We start from the raw sequence: 18,125 nt of genomic DNA, 5'->3' as shown, positions 1-18,125 counted from the left end.
GCTTAGCTCTGGGTAGGTAGGTAGATTCTCTTTTTCTACCTACCTGACATCATCTTATCTGATCTCACAGTCTGGGCAAATTAGGAACGTAGCAATAGGAAAACTGGTATGCCCATCAACAATCAAAGCACCATGCAGGGCTCTTTATAAACCTCATACAGAGATTCCTGCAATGCACTTTGGAGTCTCACCAATCACACTTCAGAAGCCAGAAGTGCAGCACTTTAGAAGCCCTGCCTATCACCTGATTGGCAGAGCTTCAGAAACCCATTTTGGCCCAGCCTAGCCGTGTTTTTAGCTGCTTGCATTGGAAATCATATATGACATCACTGATGTGCAGGTGGAATGTGGCTTGGACAAAATGGCCTGGTTGGCGTCATTAGGCCTGCAACCATCCCTAGTGCACACTGGCCACTAGGGTTTCAGACAGGAGTTTTCTTCTGTTGCAGATGCCAGGGATTGAATCTGGGACGTTTTGCATTCAAACCATGTGCTCTACTACAGAGCTACAACCCTTTGTATGATAGCAGACACTTTCTGTGGCAATGCGGTTATAAGCCATTTAATACGATACTAGTCAATACAAGCACTTAAACATCAACCTCAGAAACAAATGCGCATCCAATACAGATGAAGATCAATCTATACACTCTGATCTTTTAGTGCCATACAACAGCCTGGCAACATCAACTGAATTTTCCAGACTGTGTTTGAGGGCAGCCCATAGAGAACATATTAACTCTGTGTGGAAGTGACAAGCCAGATCACCTTCTCCAGGAAAGGCTGGTGATGAATTAGCTGAAGTTAGTAAAAGACACTCATAGTGCCCACTCAAGTGACAGACTAAGAAGTACCCCAGGTTGCACAACCATTACTTCAAGGGAGCACTTATACCAGGAATTTAGCCCAATTAATTCTGTATTATTCTGAATATGTTTCTGTTTGTCTACCTAGTCCTGAACCAACTTCACACACTGGTTTGTTAGCAACACTTCCTCCCTGGGATTAGAAAATGAAAACAGGCAGACTAGTGATGACACTTCAACCTATACCTCCAGCTGACCTATCTCAGGGGTTTTGTGCAGATGTTAAAAAGCATGGGAAAGAAGCTGGAATGCTGTTCCATGGGGTAAAATAGCAGTCTTCCAGCACCACATTGAGTCCCTCTTGGGAATAAGCAGAACCACTTCCAGAAAATTCAACCATCACACCCCACATAAACCAGTCCTCCAGCCAAGTACAAACTCTAGCAAAGGACAAACACCAAGAGCAATCAAGGCAGTTTCTGTTCCAAAACCTGATTGGAAAGGATCTTACTATCAGCCTGGACCAGAGATGTCACCACATACTTCAAACTTTTACCCAAAATGGTAGGTTTGATACTGGATGTGAGATGTTAGGATTGTTCAGATATAAATTTATTTCCCTAAACCCCCACAACTTGGCCCCAAATTATCTGAAACACTGCATCTTTCAAGGCTGCAAGCAGCCTCAATCAGAGAGCCATTAACATATTTAGTGGTTGGCCTTAGTTCTTCAAATAACCTGGTCCATAACCTCTGGATGAACAAGTTTAAATTACCAGATGGACCTCATGTTAAAACCATCTCTGATTCTAAGTCAGAAACCATGAAAGTGATTTTATTTGTGCAATAGTTGGCAAATAGGTCCCAGCAGCTCTTCTTGCTGGCCATGATAAGAAAGACTTCTAACCACATGAAATAGGTCTGCTGCACATCACTGAAGAGATGCATATCAGGGCTGTGACAGCAGTCATGTTGTTGATATTGTGGTGTTTATTATTAAATTAGTATACTGCCCGCCATTCGTAGATCTCAGGGTGGCTCACAATATAAAATTACAAGATAAAAACACACAAAATACATTATAAAATATGGGTCAGAGAGTGCCATCATTGAATTTCTGCATATGACATTATACATTTTTTTCCCAGAGAATTTTGCCTGAAAATCTGGTTTGATGACAAAATGCCTTTGAGGAAGCAGGGAAAATGTGCACAAAAAAACTCTTTCAGAAATGTCTCAGAGTTGACATGTCAATGTCAATGTACCCCCTAAAACAAGAGCTATAGTGTTAATCAAATCTATGATTTATACCAACTGAGAGTCACTTCTGATAATTGATATAATATTGAAAGATAAGTACTTTTGAAAATTTTTCACTACTAGACTCTCCTTTCATGCCAATCTGAACAAAAAACTTCATGCTGGATTCTCAAAATCATTTGTATTTGCAAAACAGACACATTTGGCACACTCAATATGTCAATGCCCTTGAACCACCACATGACACAAGATTAACAGTATTATGAACAATTCCTATACCTTAGGTGTTCATATCTGTAGGAAGCTTGATTGATGCTGCTGCTTTGATTTGACACCTTGTTTAAAGGTTTTTGAATTTTTGAATTTGGATTTGATAAGGCATTAAAATGCAGATATTTTTGGAAATGAAATGCCTAGTTATCATGTGAATACTATGTTCTAACTTCCCATAGTCCTGTAAATTCTGAAAACCTATACAGTACATATACCCCAACAGAAACACCATGACCACCACATCTACATCAGTATTGATAAGGACATAAGAAGGGCCTGCTGAATCAGACCAATGGCTCATCTAATGCACTGTCCTGTTATCACAGTGGCCAACCAAATGCCTTTATGAAACCTGCAAGCAGGACCCAAGCACAAGAACAGTCTTCCCCTACTCCCACTGTGGTTTACGGTAACTTGTATTCAGAAACATTACCACCTCCGACTGTGGAGACACAGCATAACCATCATGGTTAGTAGCAATTAATAGCCTTATAGCCCATGAAATTATCCAGTCCTCTTTTAAACCCATCCAAGTTGGTGGCCATCACGGCCTCCTGTGGGAGCAAGATCCATAGTTTAACTATGTGCTGCATGAAGTAGTGCTACCTTTTATGTTATGAATCTTCCAATATTCAGCTTCATTGGATGTCTACAAGTTCTATTGTTATGAGAGAGAAAGAAAATAATTCCTCTATCCACTTTCTCAATGCATAATTTCATAAACTTTAACAACTCTACAATATTCTTTTTAAAGTGAGACAACAAGAACTGTACGCAGTATAATGGCACTATGTTAACAGTTTTATTTTCCATTTATTTCTTAATGATTCCTAGCATGGAATTTGCCTTTTGCACAACTGCCACACACTGAGTTGACACCTTCATTGAGCTTTCCGTTATGGCTCCAATATTTCATTCTAGGTCAGTTCAGTCACCTCCAGTTCAGTTTCCAAAAGCATACAAGTGAAATTAATACATTTTGTCCCAACATGCATCACTTTATACTTGTTACATTGAATTGCACCTGCCATTCTGTTGCCCATTCAAGAGGTATGGAGAGATCCTTTTAGAACTCTTCAAAATCACTTATTGTTTTAATGACCCAGAACAATAGTATCATCTGAAAAGCTGGTCACCTCACTGCTCACTCTAAATTGTTTATGAACACATTAAAAAGCACAGGTCCCACTACGAATCCTTGGGGGTCTCTACTTTCTACCTTGTGAAAAGCTTTTTGAAAGTCCAAGTATACTATGTTAACTGGATCACTTCTATCTATATGTTTGTTGACATTATTAAAAAGCTAATAGGTTTGTGAGACATGACTTGCCATTGCAGAAGCCAGGCTGGTGCTGCTTCAGCAAGACTTGTTATTCTGTTTGTTATCTTATCCTTTGCAATACTTTCCATCTGTTTTTCTGGGATCACAAATACAAATACAGTATACCAAAGCATAGACCTGCTACCTCTACCACATTGGGATATCCAGTACACTACAGTGGTACCTTGGTTTGCATATGTCTTGGTTTGCATACGTTTTGGATTACAAACATGTCAAACCCAGAAGTGTGTGTCCCAGTTTGCAACCTTTTTTTGGATTACAACCCATTTATTTGGGATTACGAACAATTCTTTTTGGGAGGCCCCATTGGCGAAAGCGCGCCTTGGGTTACAACCTGTTTTGGTTAACAAATGGACCTCCGGAATGGATTATGGTTGTAAACCAAGGTACCACTGTACTACTTTTAGAACTGATATTCATTCATACTATTGTTTAACCACTGTTTGTTTCCTTCTATATAGCTAAACTGATAAGTGTTTACTTCTACAGGGTGATTCCCATAGTAGATGGCCCATCAGTACATGTTTCATCATAATACATGCATCAGGAAACAAATCTTCAGTTTGACATGTGTATTGGTAATAAAAATTACTTAAGTATAAGAATTAAATCTAAGAAAAACAAGATAAGCTTTTCTAGCACAGTACTGTACAAGAACACACTGGTGTTCTTTCAAGGTTTCAGCACCTTAGCAAGATAAATTTAGATCAGTACTTACGTTCTCATACGAGAGGTACCAGTACCTGTGCTATGAATATGATACACTCAGCCATGGAAACTTTTTGCCCACATTCCAGATTTGTTATGACTATTCAGTGATGCAGGAAAACCATTTCAAAATTATTATTTCAAATGTCTGAGGTTTGAGCTCTGCAAATTAAATTTCCAGAACTAAAGGCAGGTAAGCCCTGTCTTCCATTAAGCCCCTGTTAAAATTAGAAAGGGGGTGGGGAGGAAATCCCCTAGATAAATAACAAATATTTCTATACCTGATTGAAAGTGCTAGCTCTATTTTTTTTTTATCATGGAGCAAGAGACAGGGGCATCTGTGTCTGGAAAGAGTGGCAGGAGCAAGTACTTCCAGCTAGAAAAAAATAGCTGTTACCTTTTCATTCCTTAAATGTTAGAAGTTAGATGCATAATATTAGCAACACTTCATATCCAAACAAAAATGTGTAAAAACAGATATAAAACAGAGAACAAATTAACTGTATTTTAGCTGGGGTCACTGGAATGCTCTGCCTCTTAATCTATATCCATTAGAACCAATGCAGTACACAGACTAGGTCTAGTATGTTCTCTGTGTGGTGAATTTGGTATTTTAACAAGTTTCCTGTGAAGGGAGTGAGCCAAAGTTAAACCTTTGCACAACTAGCTGTTGCCAAAACAGCAGCAGTTTAAAGGGGTATGGTCTGATTTATGTGACACTTGTACTATTCATTGAACTGACAATGCATTATTTAATAAGGAGATTTGGAAAAGTATAAATAATGCTTTTCTACATGTATATCACCTCTGCATCTTAAAGACAATTGATAAGACAACTCCTGGTGGTTGCATAGATCTAAATTACTGTGTAACAAACACTTATGTCTGCTTTATATTCCACATGTGGAAGCTACCCAAAATGCCTCCATGTTATCATGTTTAATTAACATTGTGGGGCATAAATGCTAGTATTCGGCTTAATGTGACTATGCCCCATTTATGTTTAAGTCAAAAATTCTGGCTCAGAAAGCCACCATATGCACAAATGATGTGCACTTGCTTGCATTTCCTTTCCTACCACTTTGCCCCACCCATCGAATATGTGAGAAAAGAAACCAGGATTCAGCACTATGATTAAGGCTTCAAAACAAGCCAGAATATGGTTTAAAGCTGTCTTAACAGTTTGGATTTATTTTTTTTAAGCCAGGGTTCACACATTATGAAAATGTACGGTTAATTCCTGGATCCTGGTTAATTTTGCCACATGTGAAAGGTGAAGAAAAGTATCTGGAAAGGGGCTATCTGCAGGTGCAAGTTGTTTGACACTGAGCCAAGAGATTTGGTTTAGTTTCATGTGAGAATGCTGCCATTGTGATTTAGTTCCGTAGTGAAGAATGTGTCACATGAACATCGGCTGTTACCAAAACTGTGCAGCACTGGGATGAGCAAATTCCATGTCATTGATTGATTCTTGAGGTGACCAGAATATTATGCTGCAGTGCCTGGTCCATGCTCACATGAGGGTTTAATATATGAAGTAGGCCTCATATGGAACACAATGCTCATGTAAGATCATCTCTGTTACCTATTTTTCTATGACAAATTATTTCTCATCCTATGTCTAATATGACTAATTATCAAACTTTTCTACATTTTTGCACAAGTACTGAAACAGAAAACTGATCCTTTTAAGTCCAAGGCAGCACTGAATTAAAAATAAGCATTTAAGGCTGCAGTCCTATGCATGCCTAGCAAAGTGCAAGTTCTACTTAATACAGTGGGTTTTATGAGTAAACGTGTATGAGGGAGCGCTGTAAAAGTAGAATAGTCAGATGTAGGGATTCGCAACATTTTTTTTAAAAAAAAGCTATGAAAAAGGTTATGTTAATAAGTGTGGAAATTCAGTACATTGTGTGTACAAATAAAAAAAGGACTAAAAAACCCTATAAGCATGCTGGTTCATTATTTATACTGAATTTGATTTAAAATGTATAATTTAGAACTTCTGACATATTAGTCAAATCCAAAATAATTCTAAAATTATAAAAGCTAGTACAGTAGTATTTCTAATTAGAGTAGAATTAAATGATAACTTTTATTACAATAATGAAGGTGAATTTCCATTGCTTCTTGTGTTTACTACTTTGTTAAATAGTGTTCCCCTTAGCCATGTCAGAAACATATTACATTTTCAATGCAAATGTATTAATCTGGGTAAATTCCGTATTAATTCTTACACTACGTTGAGATGTAATTTGGATTATAATTAATCTAAAGTGGCACTAGATTTAAATGACAATATAAATGAGGCATTAGGAGGCTCTTGCCTTCTGAATGAATATTCAGCAAACATAGCTTGATTATTGCCAAGTCTCCATTTGAAAGCCTCAGTTTGAGATAAGGAAGGCAAGGCAGAACAACAGTTTACAGAACTGTTTGGGCACTAAACATGTTAATCCTTCCTTTTCTAATAGATTTGATGCTAAAGAGTGGTGATAGTATTTTTCTGTCTAACTTGTTAAAGCTGTGATTAACATATTGGTTTTCCTGGGACTTCTTTGGCAAGATTTTCAACACTTAATTCAGGAGAAGAAAGCCTAAATTAACATTCAATTATACATAAGCAGTTATGTGGTCATTATGCATAGTAGTTAGCTGTGCTGAGAATTAAGCCTTTTGAATGAATGCCTGATAATGCAGAGTTAGTTTAGAGAGGTCTATCAAAGAATTCAAAAGGTGAGATTGAGAATTTGAAATACGAACGATTTTCAAGCTAAAACTATCTTACACAGTTTTTTGGTTGCCGTTCTTCAGCAAACACTCCAGCATTGGTTGGTCCAAATTAAACCTGGTCCATCCAAGAGTATAATTCTCATGGAATCTTAGAAATTTCCCCACACTCTTTCTACTGACAACCACCATTCTTGCCTATTAGCCCATTAATATCATGGCTTATTCTAAGTTCTGAGGTCTTTACAGTAGAAAACTAGGTGCATAAGATCTCTGAAAGATATTACAATGCTTTTTTGATGAAGCACGTGGAAAATGTTTCACAAGTGGCTTTGCCTATTTTTTTCATGACTCTTCCATGTGGACTTAGTAATGAGCCTGAGCAGAAAGTTCTTCTGTCCATTACCTTTCTCAGAGAATGTATTTCAAGAAAGGGATAAGCATACTTAAAAAGAAGCCTACAAACATAGAGTCGCTATAGACAGGTCTTCTTCAGTCCCTGGATTTCAAAAGCTAAATAAACTCAGTGCAATGTAGGCTTCTCAATGGTAATAGAGACTGGCCATAACATTTTGAAAACCAAATGCAAGATGAGATTTATTCCTTAAACAAATATGGCATAAAGACCCATCAGTATCTTCACTATGTTTTAAACAATATTTTAGGAGTACCTTAAGAAATATCAGCCAATTCAGTTTTTACTAAACTTGCATGTAAAATGGTATTTTCTGTATAACTAAATGTCTTTATAGTGAATACAAGCACTTTTATATGCTGCTGTCATTGGAATACAAGGGAAAGATATATGACTACCTGAAACTAATAGGCTTCAACCTGTTTCAGCACTTCTTCTGCTTCAATGAATCCAGCATAATGTAACTAGGAATAGCGTGCAGCAGAAGTAGCCAATGTAATATTCATTGTGACCATAGATTTCCATCTCATACATAAAAAGCATGGATGAAGTCACATATTTGCCAAATCAAACACAGAAAAAGCCTTGTGTATCCATGCCAGATGCTGGCCTTGGGTTTGTTTGTGCACAAGTAAATGTCATGACATAAGAGTTTTGTTTCCAAAGACAGTAGCTTTCATTACTGGGCTTTGTATATTCCCAGAGATCAATATTACCCAACTCATAATCCTTTTTCAATGATATTTCCTCTTTCTTAGGCTGAATCATCTGTAAACCTTTTCACTGGCTTTTCTGTATTCCCCCTCCCCCCAATTAAATACTAGATAAATGCCCAGGAAGAAGGAAGATTCCTGAATCTTAGTGATCATATATCAAGAACAGGAGCTGGGGTGGGAGAAGAAGCTTTCCTACATTCTTAGGGCTGCAAGGCAAACAAAATTTGAAAGCAGGGGAAATTTTCAAGTGGTATCTAATCCTACGCTTATGAAAAATTAATATGCCATCAGAGGAATCACAAGTACAGCTAAGATTAATGAAAGGCGCTTAAAAAATTACAAGCACACAAACTGATTTGATTAAAAAATAATCTCACTAGTCGTCCTGTAATATTCTTCAACTTATCCGCATCTATCCTGTCAGATGGTTATGATTAAAAATAGGTCAATGGAAGGCTACTGATAGAAATCACATGCAAAATACACATGCAGTAGATAATAACAGGAATGTCCAGACGGTTTTAAATGAAAGACTATTTAATAAGATTTTTTAAAGAGTGACAAAATTCTAGCATCTTACCAGAGTCTTTACTAGCTTTTTTGCCTTCACTATTATTTCTCTCTTTCTCACACGTGTCTTTATCATCAGCAACAGACACTGATGAGCTTTTAGCAGACCCTTCTGCATCTTCAACTTGTTCTTCTGCGAATGAGCACAAAAAATTAAAAGAAGCTAACTTAGGGACCATTCAACATTAATTGTAAACATGTTCTTTAATTAGATCTGCACTAAATGTATATATTTATCTCAGAAAGGAATAAGTGAAAAGAATAGCACCTTAAAAGAGATCCAGTATTAATGATTAATCATTTGCAAAATTTCAGATTCAGTCCAGAAATTGCAAACATTTCTTTATCAGAACACACAGCGCTAGCCAGTGTGACAAATCAGATGTTTCATATTTGCTATTCACTGGCTGTAAGTGATTTGTCTCAATACAAACATAAACGTAAACACAAGTCGGGTCTGAACAAAGAAGGCACATGCAGCAATATATCTGAAAGCAAAGAAAAGCTTTCAAAATTAAAATAAATCCTATTAGAATCTGTACACCCTGCTAATTGCAATATGTAAGTGCTGTGTTGGATCTAAACATTGAGAACTCTCAGTTTTCATCTCCAGGAGGAGCTATTCAAGGTAAATGACAAAACTTGGTATATTGCTTCTAAGGAAGCAGCAATACCCACACCTCACTTACATGTTCACACCAGCTAGATTACATGAAAATCTTCACAGTAACTCAACCCAATTTAATTATTCTGTAAATCTTAGCTATGCTGCTACTAGTGGATTAATCTGTTTATGCAGTTAGCTTCTATGCTGGGGCCATGTAGCACTAATCCGTGAAAGGCCTACTGTTCCTTTTCATCTTGTGATCATTTGTCTCTGACTGTGCTGATGTCACATTTTAATGAATTTTAGAAATCTGAGTAATACCAGATAACCAGACTTGCAACTCCCTACAGCACAGCATGCTGTTTTCATTGCAATACAAACAAAAAAGAAAGTCATATTTCGCAGTTCAGGTAGGAATTATACAAATTAGGAGGGGAAGGTAAAATGGGATTCAAAACACCAGGCTGCTCAATTTCATAAAATCTTTAATGACCATATAAATTAACCCTGGAAAGGCAAAAGGTCACAGACATACATTTGCATACACTCCTCTATTCACTTTTGATAAGCAGAGCTTTTACGCAGGGAACATGATACAATTAACCCTTCAGGAACCGTACAAAATGCAGCTACCGACATTTTAAGTGTCAAGCATTAACTGAAAATTACACACTGCATAAAATTTTCATTGTAAATGCTATAGTGATTGAAAGGGGAAATCGTGGCCCCTTCCGCACTCCATGTTTTATTAATAACATTCTGACAGCAGAATGAAATATCCTCTGTCATATGGAGCAGCTGAGCACAGAAAAATTGCTACTTAGTGCCTTACTTGCCAACTCTGCAGTGGAGCTGCATGCACGGGTAAACAATTGGAATCAGCAATGCCGAACTATTAAAAAAACACATTTCATTTTTTAAAAAAATGTTTACTACAACTTTTAATTTTAAAAGGATCTGAATGTTTTGCATTGATTTTGTTTGTGTATACAAAGAAATGCTAGCAAATTAGATATCAATGACTACTTCATTCAACTGTATTTGAAAGGGCGGAGGCAATCCTCATTTTTTTTAAAAAAAATATTGATGCAGAATGACCAGCACAAATGGAATAAACAATTCTCACTGCCTTAGCATGCTTTCTTCTTCTTCTTTCCCTCTCTCAGTGGTATTACTAATCAAACACTGTAGGCTCCCTGGTCACAGTAGGAAGCAAGACTATGTTTGTTAAGGGTGATGGGGGAGCACAGTTTGGGATGCTGTAAGCCTGTGATCGTGACTAGATTGGGTTGTATTAATGCCAAGTACACCGACACACACACTCACACCATGCATCTAGTCAGAACCTATGGGCTAATACAGCCTCTGGCACTTTCATTTTGACTCAAGCTCTGGAATGGACGTTATTTTCTCCTCCTCCTAAATTTACCAGTCCATTCCCTTTGGGCAGGAAAATGAAGTGTCAGAGTGATACTGAGTGTCCTTATCTTGAGGGGGCATAAAATTGTAAAGGCTGTCATGGTAATCATTAATAAAACAGAGAGAGAGGGAGAGAGGGAGATGGGCAAAGAGAAAATCATGAAGGTACTAAAAGAATAGCCAAAGTATCATCATCTGGGTCTCATCAGACAATTTTTGCAGGGTGCTCTTTTTCTGGTATGTGTTTTAAGTATGAGAGAAATTCCCAGACATGTTCTCCTATACATCATCATGGTGTCTGACCTCTGCCTGACCCTGGCAACAGTTTGAGAAATCTAAATGTGAACAAAGACTCTGTGTCAGCAGCAGGGAGAGATTGTGGGGTAGACTTTCCTCCATCAACTTAATCGCAAACAGCAGTTTTTAGGCCATAACTTTACAGGGCTCCACCAAGCCACAAACACATAACCTTTGGAGGTGAAACTGCCCTCTACCCCTCCTCCCTTCTGTGATTTTTCTCAGTCCTCTGGTACTTCCTTTGATGTAGCAAGGCAATTAGATCTAATGTTCAAGTACTGCAAGCCTGTTTTATGGCTTCGAAGGTGAGAGCTGTTTATTACAGGTAGGCTCCCGGGGGCCATAAAAGCTTTGCAAATTTTAATCATGCAAAAAACTAATCAAATGTAACTTATACACACCATAAAAATTAATATCATTATTATGCACTATTTAAATTGGTTGTCTTGGCTTTTCAATGGCAGACACATTAAGAAAAATATTTGGCATTCATATCAGAAATATGTCTGGCTTTCCTTTCGGAAACCTATTTCAGAGACAGAAATGACAGTGGAGCTGCTTTTACTGTCTTCAAAAAAGTGGCAAAGGGCTGCTGATTTCTTGCAGTGTTACGCTGTTGCAAATGTCTTTAATGAACTGCAGAAAAACGTAGCAGTCACACATACAAGCATATTAAGATGCTGAGAAGTAAAAATATAGACTAATTCCTATAATTCTTAAGGAATTTCCAAAACAAAAAGTAACATCAGACAGTTCATAGCATCAGCACTTCAGCAACTTGTACTTATTGCTTCAAAGCGTATTGTTCGATCGTAATGTCGTATTTTAATCAACAAAGATATCTGGGGGAAGTGTGCATGTATGAGTTCACACCACTATAGCTACTAAAAGATGTCTGAGTGTGTTTAGATATGAGCAAGTCCTTGTGGTCTGTTTTAAATTTACAAGAGTTCTACCTATATACGCTTACATATGTAAGCTTTGAAAATAAGTAGAACATGGAATTCAGTCATATTTCAATAGCTAACATAACACTCACCATTGCAACATGATATTTTATTCTCACCTGGTTTTGTTTTATCTAAATACTAAAATGCCTTTGAAGTCAAGTCCAAGTTTAACCACTGTCAGCCTTTTCCCCCCTGAAACCTGTTTTGAAGTACGCACAGTATTAAAAGCTGCACAGTTTGGAATGCTTATCATTAAAACTGGGCAAAACAAAAATTACCAACTGAAATATACATGTCCTTATTAATTATGTTTACACAATTAATACATGGGAAATGCATATTTCAGAGACCAGTTCTTTCCATGTAATACTATATTTCCAAGTTACAGAGGACCCTGTCTTAAAGATACTTGCCCATTTCTGCCACCACGAGTGGTGGGGAAGGATACAAATGGCAGTAAACATAGACCTGATGGAGAACTATTCTACACAATCAAGGTGGCAAGAGCAGAGATTTGGCCAGGAAACCTGAACGTGCAGGGAAGCTGCCCAGCAGAACTTGGATGGCAGGAGCTGAGTTGCAACGGTTGGCAAAGAATCTTCCCCAAGGACCTGTTGTTCCAAAGATGCTCAGGTAGCAACTAAAGGATTTTATAGTGGAGCTGGCTGCTTCTGCTGCTTCTGGATCAGCAGGGCCCTGATCTGAGTCATTACTCAGTGCCTACCTGTTCCCTCTGAGTAAGCCTTGCAAAACGGAGGCCTTGGTCAACAGAAATGGGGCTGCAACACCACTTCTTTGCTTTAATGCAGCTCCATCACTGTCACTGTGTAGCCTCCATGGATAGGGTGACATCTGGGGGCGCTGGCTGTTCATCACCCTGTGGGGTAAGCTTCTGTGTCTACTCTACAGAAGACATTTCATAGGGTCTGGAGTATATGGGCACAGATGTTCAAAGCTCTTCCTATATTTTACCTCAATAATGTTTACAACAACTCTAGATAGTAATCAGTACTATTGCCCCCATGTTGCCATTGGATAGGCTGAAGATAAAGTAACAATAATAATAATAATAGTGGTATGTCTATGGCCACAGTGAGAATGGTCAAGGTGAGATACAAATCAGGGACTTCCTGGCTTGCTACATCAGATCTTTCTGAAAAAAGACTTTCTTAATAAGAAAAGCTGGACAGTAAATTAGTGTCAATTATTTAATGAATATTACTACAGATGCCAGGCCTGAAAGAAGAAAGGAAGAGATTGTCTTGAACCAACAACATCGTTAGGAAAGGTCCTTGAGAATAAAACACCTGCTTGCATATTGAAAGACTGGATTGTACCCTAGAATAACATCCTCAAATTATTTTAACCACAAGGTGCCTTGCAGCTTATGCCAAACCTATTATGACCTAAGCGTTTATTTACTAGAGTACAGTTCTCCAGATATATGGCAGCTTCTGATATTGTAAGGCTCAGGTGTGTGTGTACACACACACACACACACACACACACACACACACACGAGAGAGAGAGAGAGGGGGGAGGGAGGGAGGGAGGGAGGGAGGGAGAGGTGCCAATTCATGAAGAAGTGTAGGTGATAGCAAACAAACATCCTGTAGTGTGATAAAACTTAATATTCTGATTAAATCCCCACATGAAGGAGCTAAACTTTTTGAAGATCCTTTCCCTCTGATCTCATTTTTTACAATCTCTCCTACACCCACCCATTGCCCAGTCCTCATCTGTATTAGAATTGTTTAAAAGATGTTTTAAGATGTTATTGTTTTATCACTTGCTGTTTGCCATTCTCGACATATAAATTTAATAATAAATGGCCACCAACAGTTGTGTGGCACTTAGAACAACACTTCACTTATCCAATGAAGCAGGCTCTAATCCATGAAAGTTTATGCCATTAAAAACATGCTCTCCTCTTTAAGGTGCCACAGTACTGGTTTGGCTGCCACACACTAACACATCTACTTCTCTGGAAATACTTTTAAGAATCCCTAAACTGAAGTTTTTAAAAGCTGAAGACCCACATTCCATCACAATGTTTAAATATCCCAGCAATACATGATTAAAAATCATGTTATATTAGCCTCCCAGGTGTAGTATCTTTATAGCAGTGAATATATGTATGCTGGGGGTGATAGCACATACAGAACTCTGTGAACATGCTCAGTAATTGATCCGGAATCTTGGACAAACCATGCTTTTAATTTCAGATCCTAGGAGCTCAATGGACCGATTTAGTTCCCAACCAATGGTGCAAAAATTTATTTTATATTTTACACATAAGTGAATGGTTGCGACTTAGTACTATGGAGAAATTAAAGAGCTATTGTTGAGGGCAACAAAGTGAAGTGAGCAAAATCTGCTCATTAGCCCAAAACTGGATCACCCAGCTACCACTATTATCAAGAAGCAATATTCCTGCCCTCCTGCTAATAGTAGTTACAGGACGCAGGAATATTTCACACACTTACCACCACCACCTCAACTGGATAGGGGGAATACAGGTTCCCTCACCCAATCAAACCTGAGACGAGCTTTTAGATTGGTACCAGGGAGGCATTTCTTGCCTTTCCCTATGAGTCTTGTGCTCCAATCAGGTTGAGCAAGAAGCAGAATCAAGCCCATTTTTACGCTTGTTTGGGAAGCAAGGGTGACAATAAAAAAGATTGTGGAAACAATTAGACCTCTGAATCACTTTTTTTTAAGAATTAAGCAGTCTTTAGCCAATTTGACAGTAAAAGGGTCAGGCAGCCAAACTAACTAAAACTGAGAAATTCCAAAGCTTCTTTTTCTGAAATGAAAGCAGCAGATTTTGATAGTTGGCTATTATAGCCTCATTTTTTTTATTGCTCAACATCTGCACAACATGAGAAGCAAACACCTTTCTCAAAGAATCCCTACTCTGTTGTGTAACAGTCCTAACAGATTACTCTTGTTCTAACCATCCCCACCCGTTCTTCATCCTCATTCTTTTTAATTCAACCTACCCTTATTGTACAGAAAATTCCATCACTTTTCCCCATATCTGATTTCTATGAATCGATGGATGAAGAATGGTATATAAATTTAACTCATAAAATAAAATAAATAAAACGTAACATAATGAGCTCAGTAGTTTCAAAAAAACAACTAAAAGGAACAACACAACAGAAGATCCCCATTTCCACTCCATCTGCTAAGGCCTATGGATTCAGGAAGATATTCTTCTGTTTCATGCTGCCCATCAAGCAACTACAATAGTATTCAAGATTACATAATGTACAATTGTAAATGTGCTGGTTTGCTCAACATGTAAGCCTCTATCCACTCAGTGAGTCTATATTTCATTCTACTTTATTTTATTGGTCTAATAGTAACAAAAACGTATAAAAATCATATAAAAATCAAACTGAATTTTGATTATTATAGTTTTAAATTTTGATTACTACAGTCCTACAATTTGTTTTTCAAATGATGAACAACAGGTCCTACGTAGACCTTCAGGCCAGACAAGTTACTCTTTCCCTTGTTCTTGCCTGAGGAACTATTCAACCCATATATTATTTTCACCACCTTATTCAGTTTACTGACTATAACAGATAAGTAATACTTTGTTTCCAGAGCTTGGTAGGTTACTATATAAGCAATCCATTAAAACTGTGGTTCCCAATTAGCTAAGTACTGTGGACCTCTGTTTTTCAAAAGCCAAGCTATGGACCCCTACTTCTGAAAATTCTGATATATCTATGGTAGTTTTTGTTATGTGAATGGTATCATAGACCCCCTGGGCGGGTTACACGGAACTCCTGGGGGTAATATACGTCTGTTGGCCTGTGTTTGGCTTATTGGGTTGCAAGCTGCTGATGGCTAATATATGCCCTCTCTTCCTTAAATGTTGCTGTTACTATGTCACTTTTAACATTGAACTGCCTTAAAACAATTTATAGAATAAAAATAGAAATAACAGGAAGCATGAAACCAAGTATAAAAGCAAGAATACAATAAGACCTAAACTGCACATCTAAATATATGCATCTAACAGGAACAAGTCCTACCCACCTCATTTAAAAGTCCACAGTGATAACCAGTTACCCTCCAAATTAAGGATCAAAGGCCAAGATAAATTAAATGTTTTTGCCTGGCACATAAAAACAGACAGCACCAGGTATGCTGCTCTGGGGAGTGCATTCTGTAAGTGGAGAGCCACTACTGGAAAGGCCTGTTCTCATGTCACCTACTCTGCACCTCCCTTGGAGAAGACAAATGGAGAAGTCTCCGGTAATGAATGATGTGTCTGGGTTGGGTCATACGAGGCGAAGCTGTTCTGGAGGTACTGGGGTCTTGAGCCATGTAAGGCCTTATGGCTAAAAACTCTGAACTGAGCCTGGACACTAATCGGTAGTTCGTGGAGTTCTGTCAAGATTGGAGTTAATAAGCTCACACCATCTTGCTCCGGTCAGCAATCTGGGGCAAGATGGCCTTAGAATATAAACAACTAAATTAAGATGGGCAAGTAAGCACTGAAAAGTAATGAGTCTATGCCAGGGAAGAGAGGGAGAAAGTGATTAATAGCGGATGGATAAACAACGACAGGAAATGAATTCCACTCCATATGGGCAATGAACATGTTTGACTTCTAAAATGTTAAACTGACAAAGTGCAACTAAGTGAAGAAGATGTAACATCCATTTGTCTTAAAATATCTGTACACACATTTTAAGCGTCTTTCATTTGCCTCTGTCACCCTAATTTCTACTGTAACGGGGAGCTTAACTTTCATGCTGCTCTTCTTACACATGGCACTGTAACCAAAATATGATGGTCCTTGGAAACAGACTTACAATTTAATAATTTACTATTGCCCATCCTAGACAATTACACTTCCCTCTCACATGTCTTGGGGAGTAGGCATGTACTTGCTACAAACAGCCTTCCAATCTGAAACAGCTACACACCATTCACAACAGGCCATACAATAGAAATATGGAAACAGGCCTGTCCTTGTGGCAGACCCAGATGTCTACGCTGTTCCTGTGTCTATTCTGGCAACAGGATCTATCTATCACTTAATCAGCAAAAGTCTCTAAGCAGTTTACCTAAAACACTGTAATTACATAGAAATGTCATCCACAACATCAGGGGTTAATTCACCTGCTCATCTTCCACAATGTGATGTATACCATCATCTGCTAGCAATATCCCTCTGTGTTCTACACAGCAGAAAAAGAGTAATTTATACACAAAAGATTAAATGAACGCAAATCTGACACTAGAAATTTCAATATTAAAAATGCCAATGGGAAAACATTTCAGCCACCCAGAGCAATCTGTAAGTGACCTCAGGGGGGCCATTCCAGAGCAAAGGAACTTCAAAGAGACACTGCAATATGAAAACACTGAATTACAAGACATCAAGTGGTTCAATCCTGTCACTTGTAGACTGAAAGAAGACAAAGGATTTTTAGCGCATTATACGTGTTAATTTGCTTACCACTGCCAACCCTTGACATCAATAAAATATTACAGCAAAATATCATCCAAATAAGAGCTAATCCTTATTAAATCAACACAAGAAAAAATGCTGAAAACCAGAACTAGTGCGAAAATATATATTTACCTGTAATATCTTTTCCTGTATCACCTACAGCTGAATGTTTTAAGTTGTTAAAAGTTTAATATGCATTTCAGCTTCACATCTGAACCAAATTGGCTACACAAAATCATATATTTGAAAGGTACCTCAAAGGTCCTCCAATCTAACTCCCTGTTTGTGCAGAAAATATATAGTGTTATGTTTTGAAATTTTGTTCCAGGGCTTCCATTTTTAGTGCACAGCACAGTCTTGCTCAGGTAGCATGATGGGCTAGTTTAGAAAAACTTTTGTGTTACACACTATGGATTTCAGCCTATCTTTACCCAAATGAAGAAAACAAGGGAAAGCACAAGGTCTTTTAAATTTAAATTTAAAATAAGCCAAGCAAAGATGCAATTTGAAGAATAAATTTCTATGTAGAAGCATAAATTGTGAGACCATTAGA

General features: G+C 37.8%; 1 protein-coding gene across 10 annotated transcripts in view; it reads right to left on the bottom strand.

The window, feature by feature from the left end:
• ZFHX4 (zinc finger homeobox 4) overlaps positions 1–18,125 on the bottom strand; it is a 183,338-nt gene that overhangs the window by 24,042 nt on the left and 141,171 nt on the right. For 7 of the 10 annotated variants that reach the window (XM_083623153.1, XM_083623158.1, XM_083623159.1 and 4 more), the window contains exon 5: positions 8,831–8,953. The exons of the other annotated variants lie outside the window; for them this stretch is intronic. In XM_083623153.1, coding sequence (XP_083479279.1) covers positions 8,831–8,953 — 123 coding nt within the window. The remainder of the gene's footprint in view (positions 1–8,830; positions 8,954–18,125) is intronic. 10 annotated transcript variants of the gene reach the window in all.

The sequence above is a fragment of the Podarcis filfolensis genome (genome assembly GCF_964270895.1).
Source record: "Podarcis filfolensis genome assembly, chromosome: 7".
In the NCBI taxonomy this organism is placed as follows: Eukaryota; Metazoa; Chordata; class Lepidosauria; order Squamata; family Lacertidae; genus Podarcis; species Podarcis filfolensis.
This window is presented reverse-complemented; position numbering and strand designations above follow the sequence as displayed.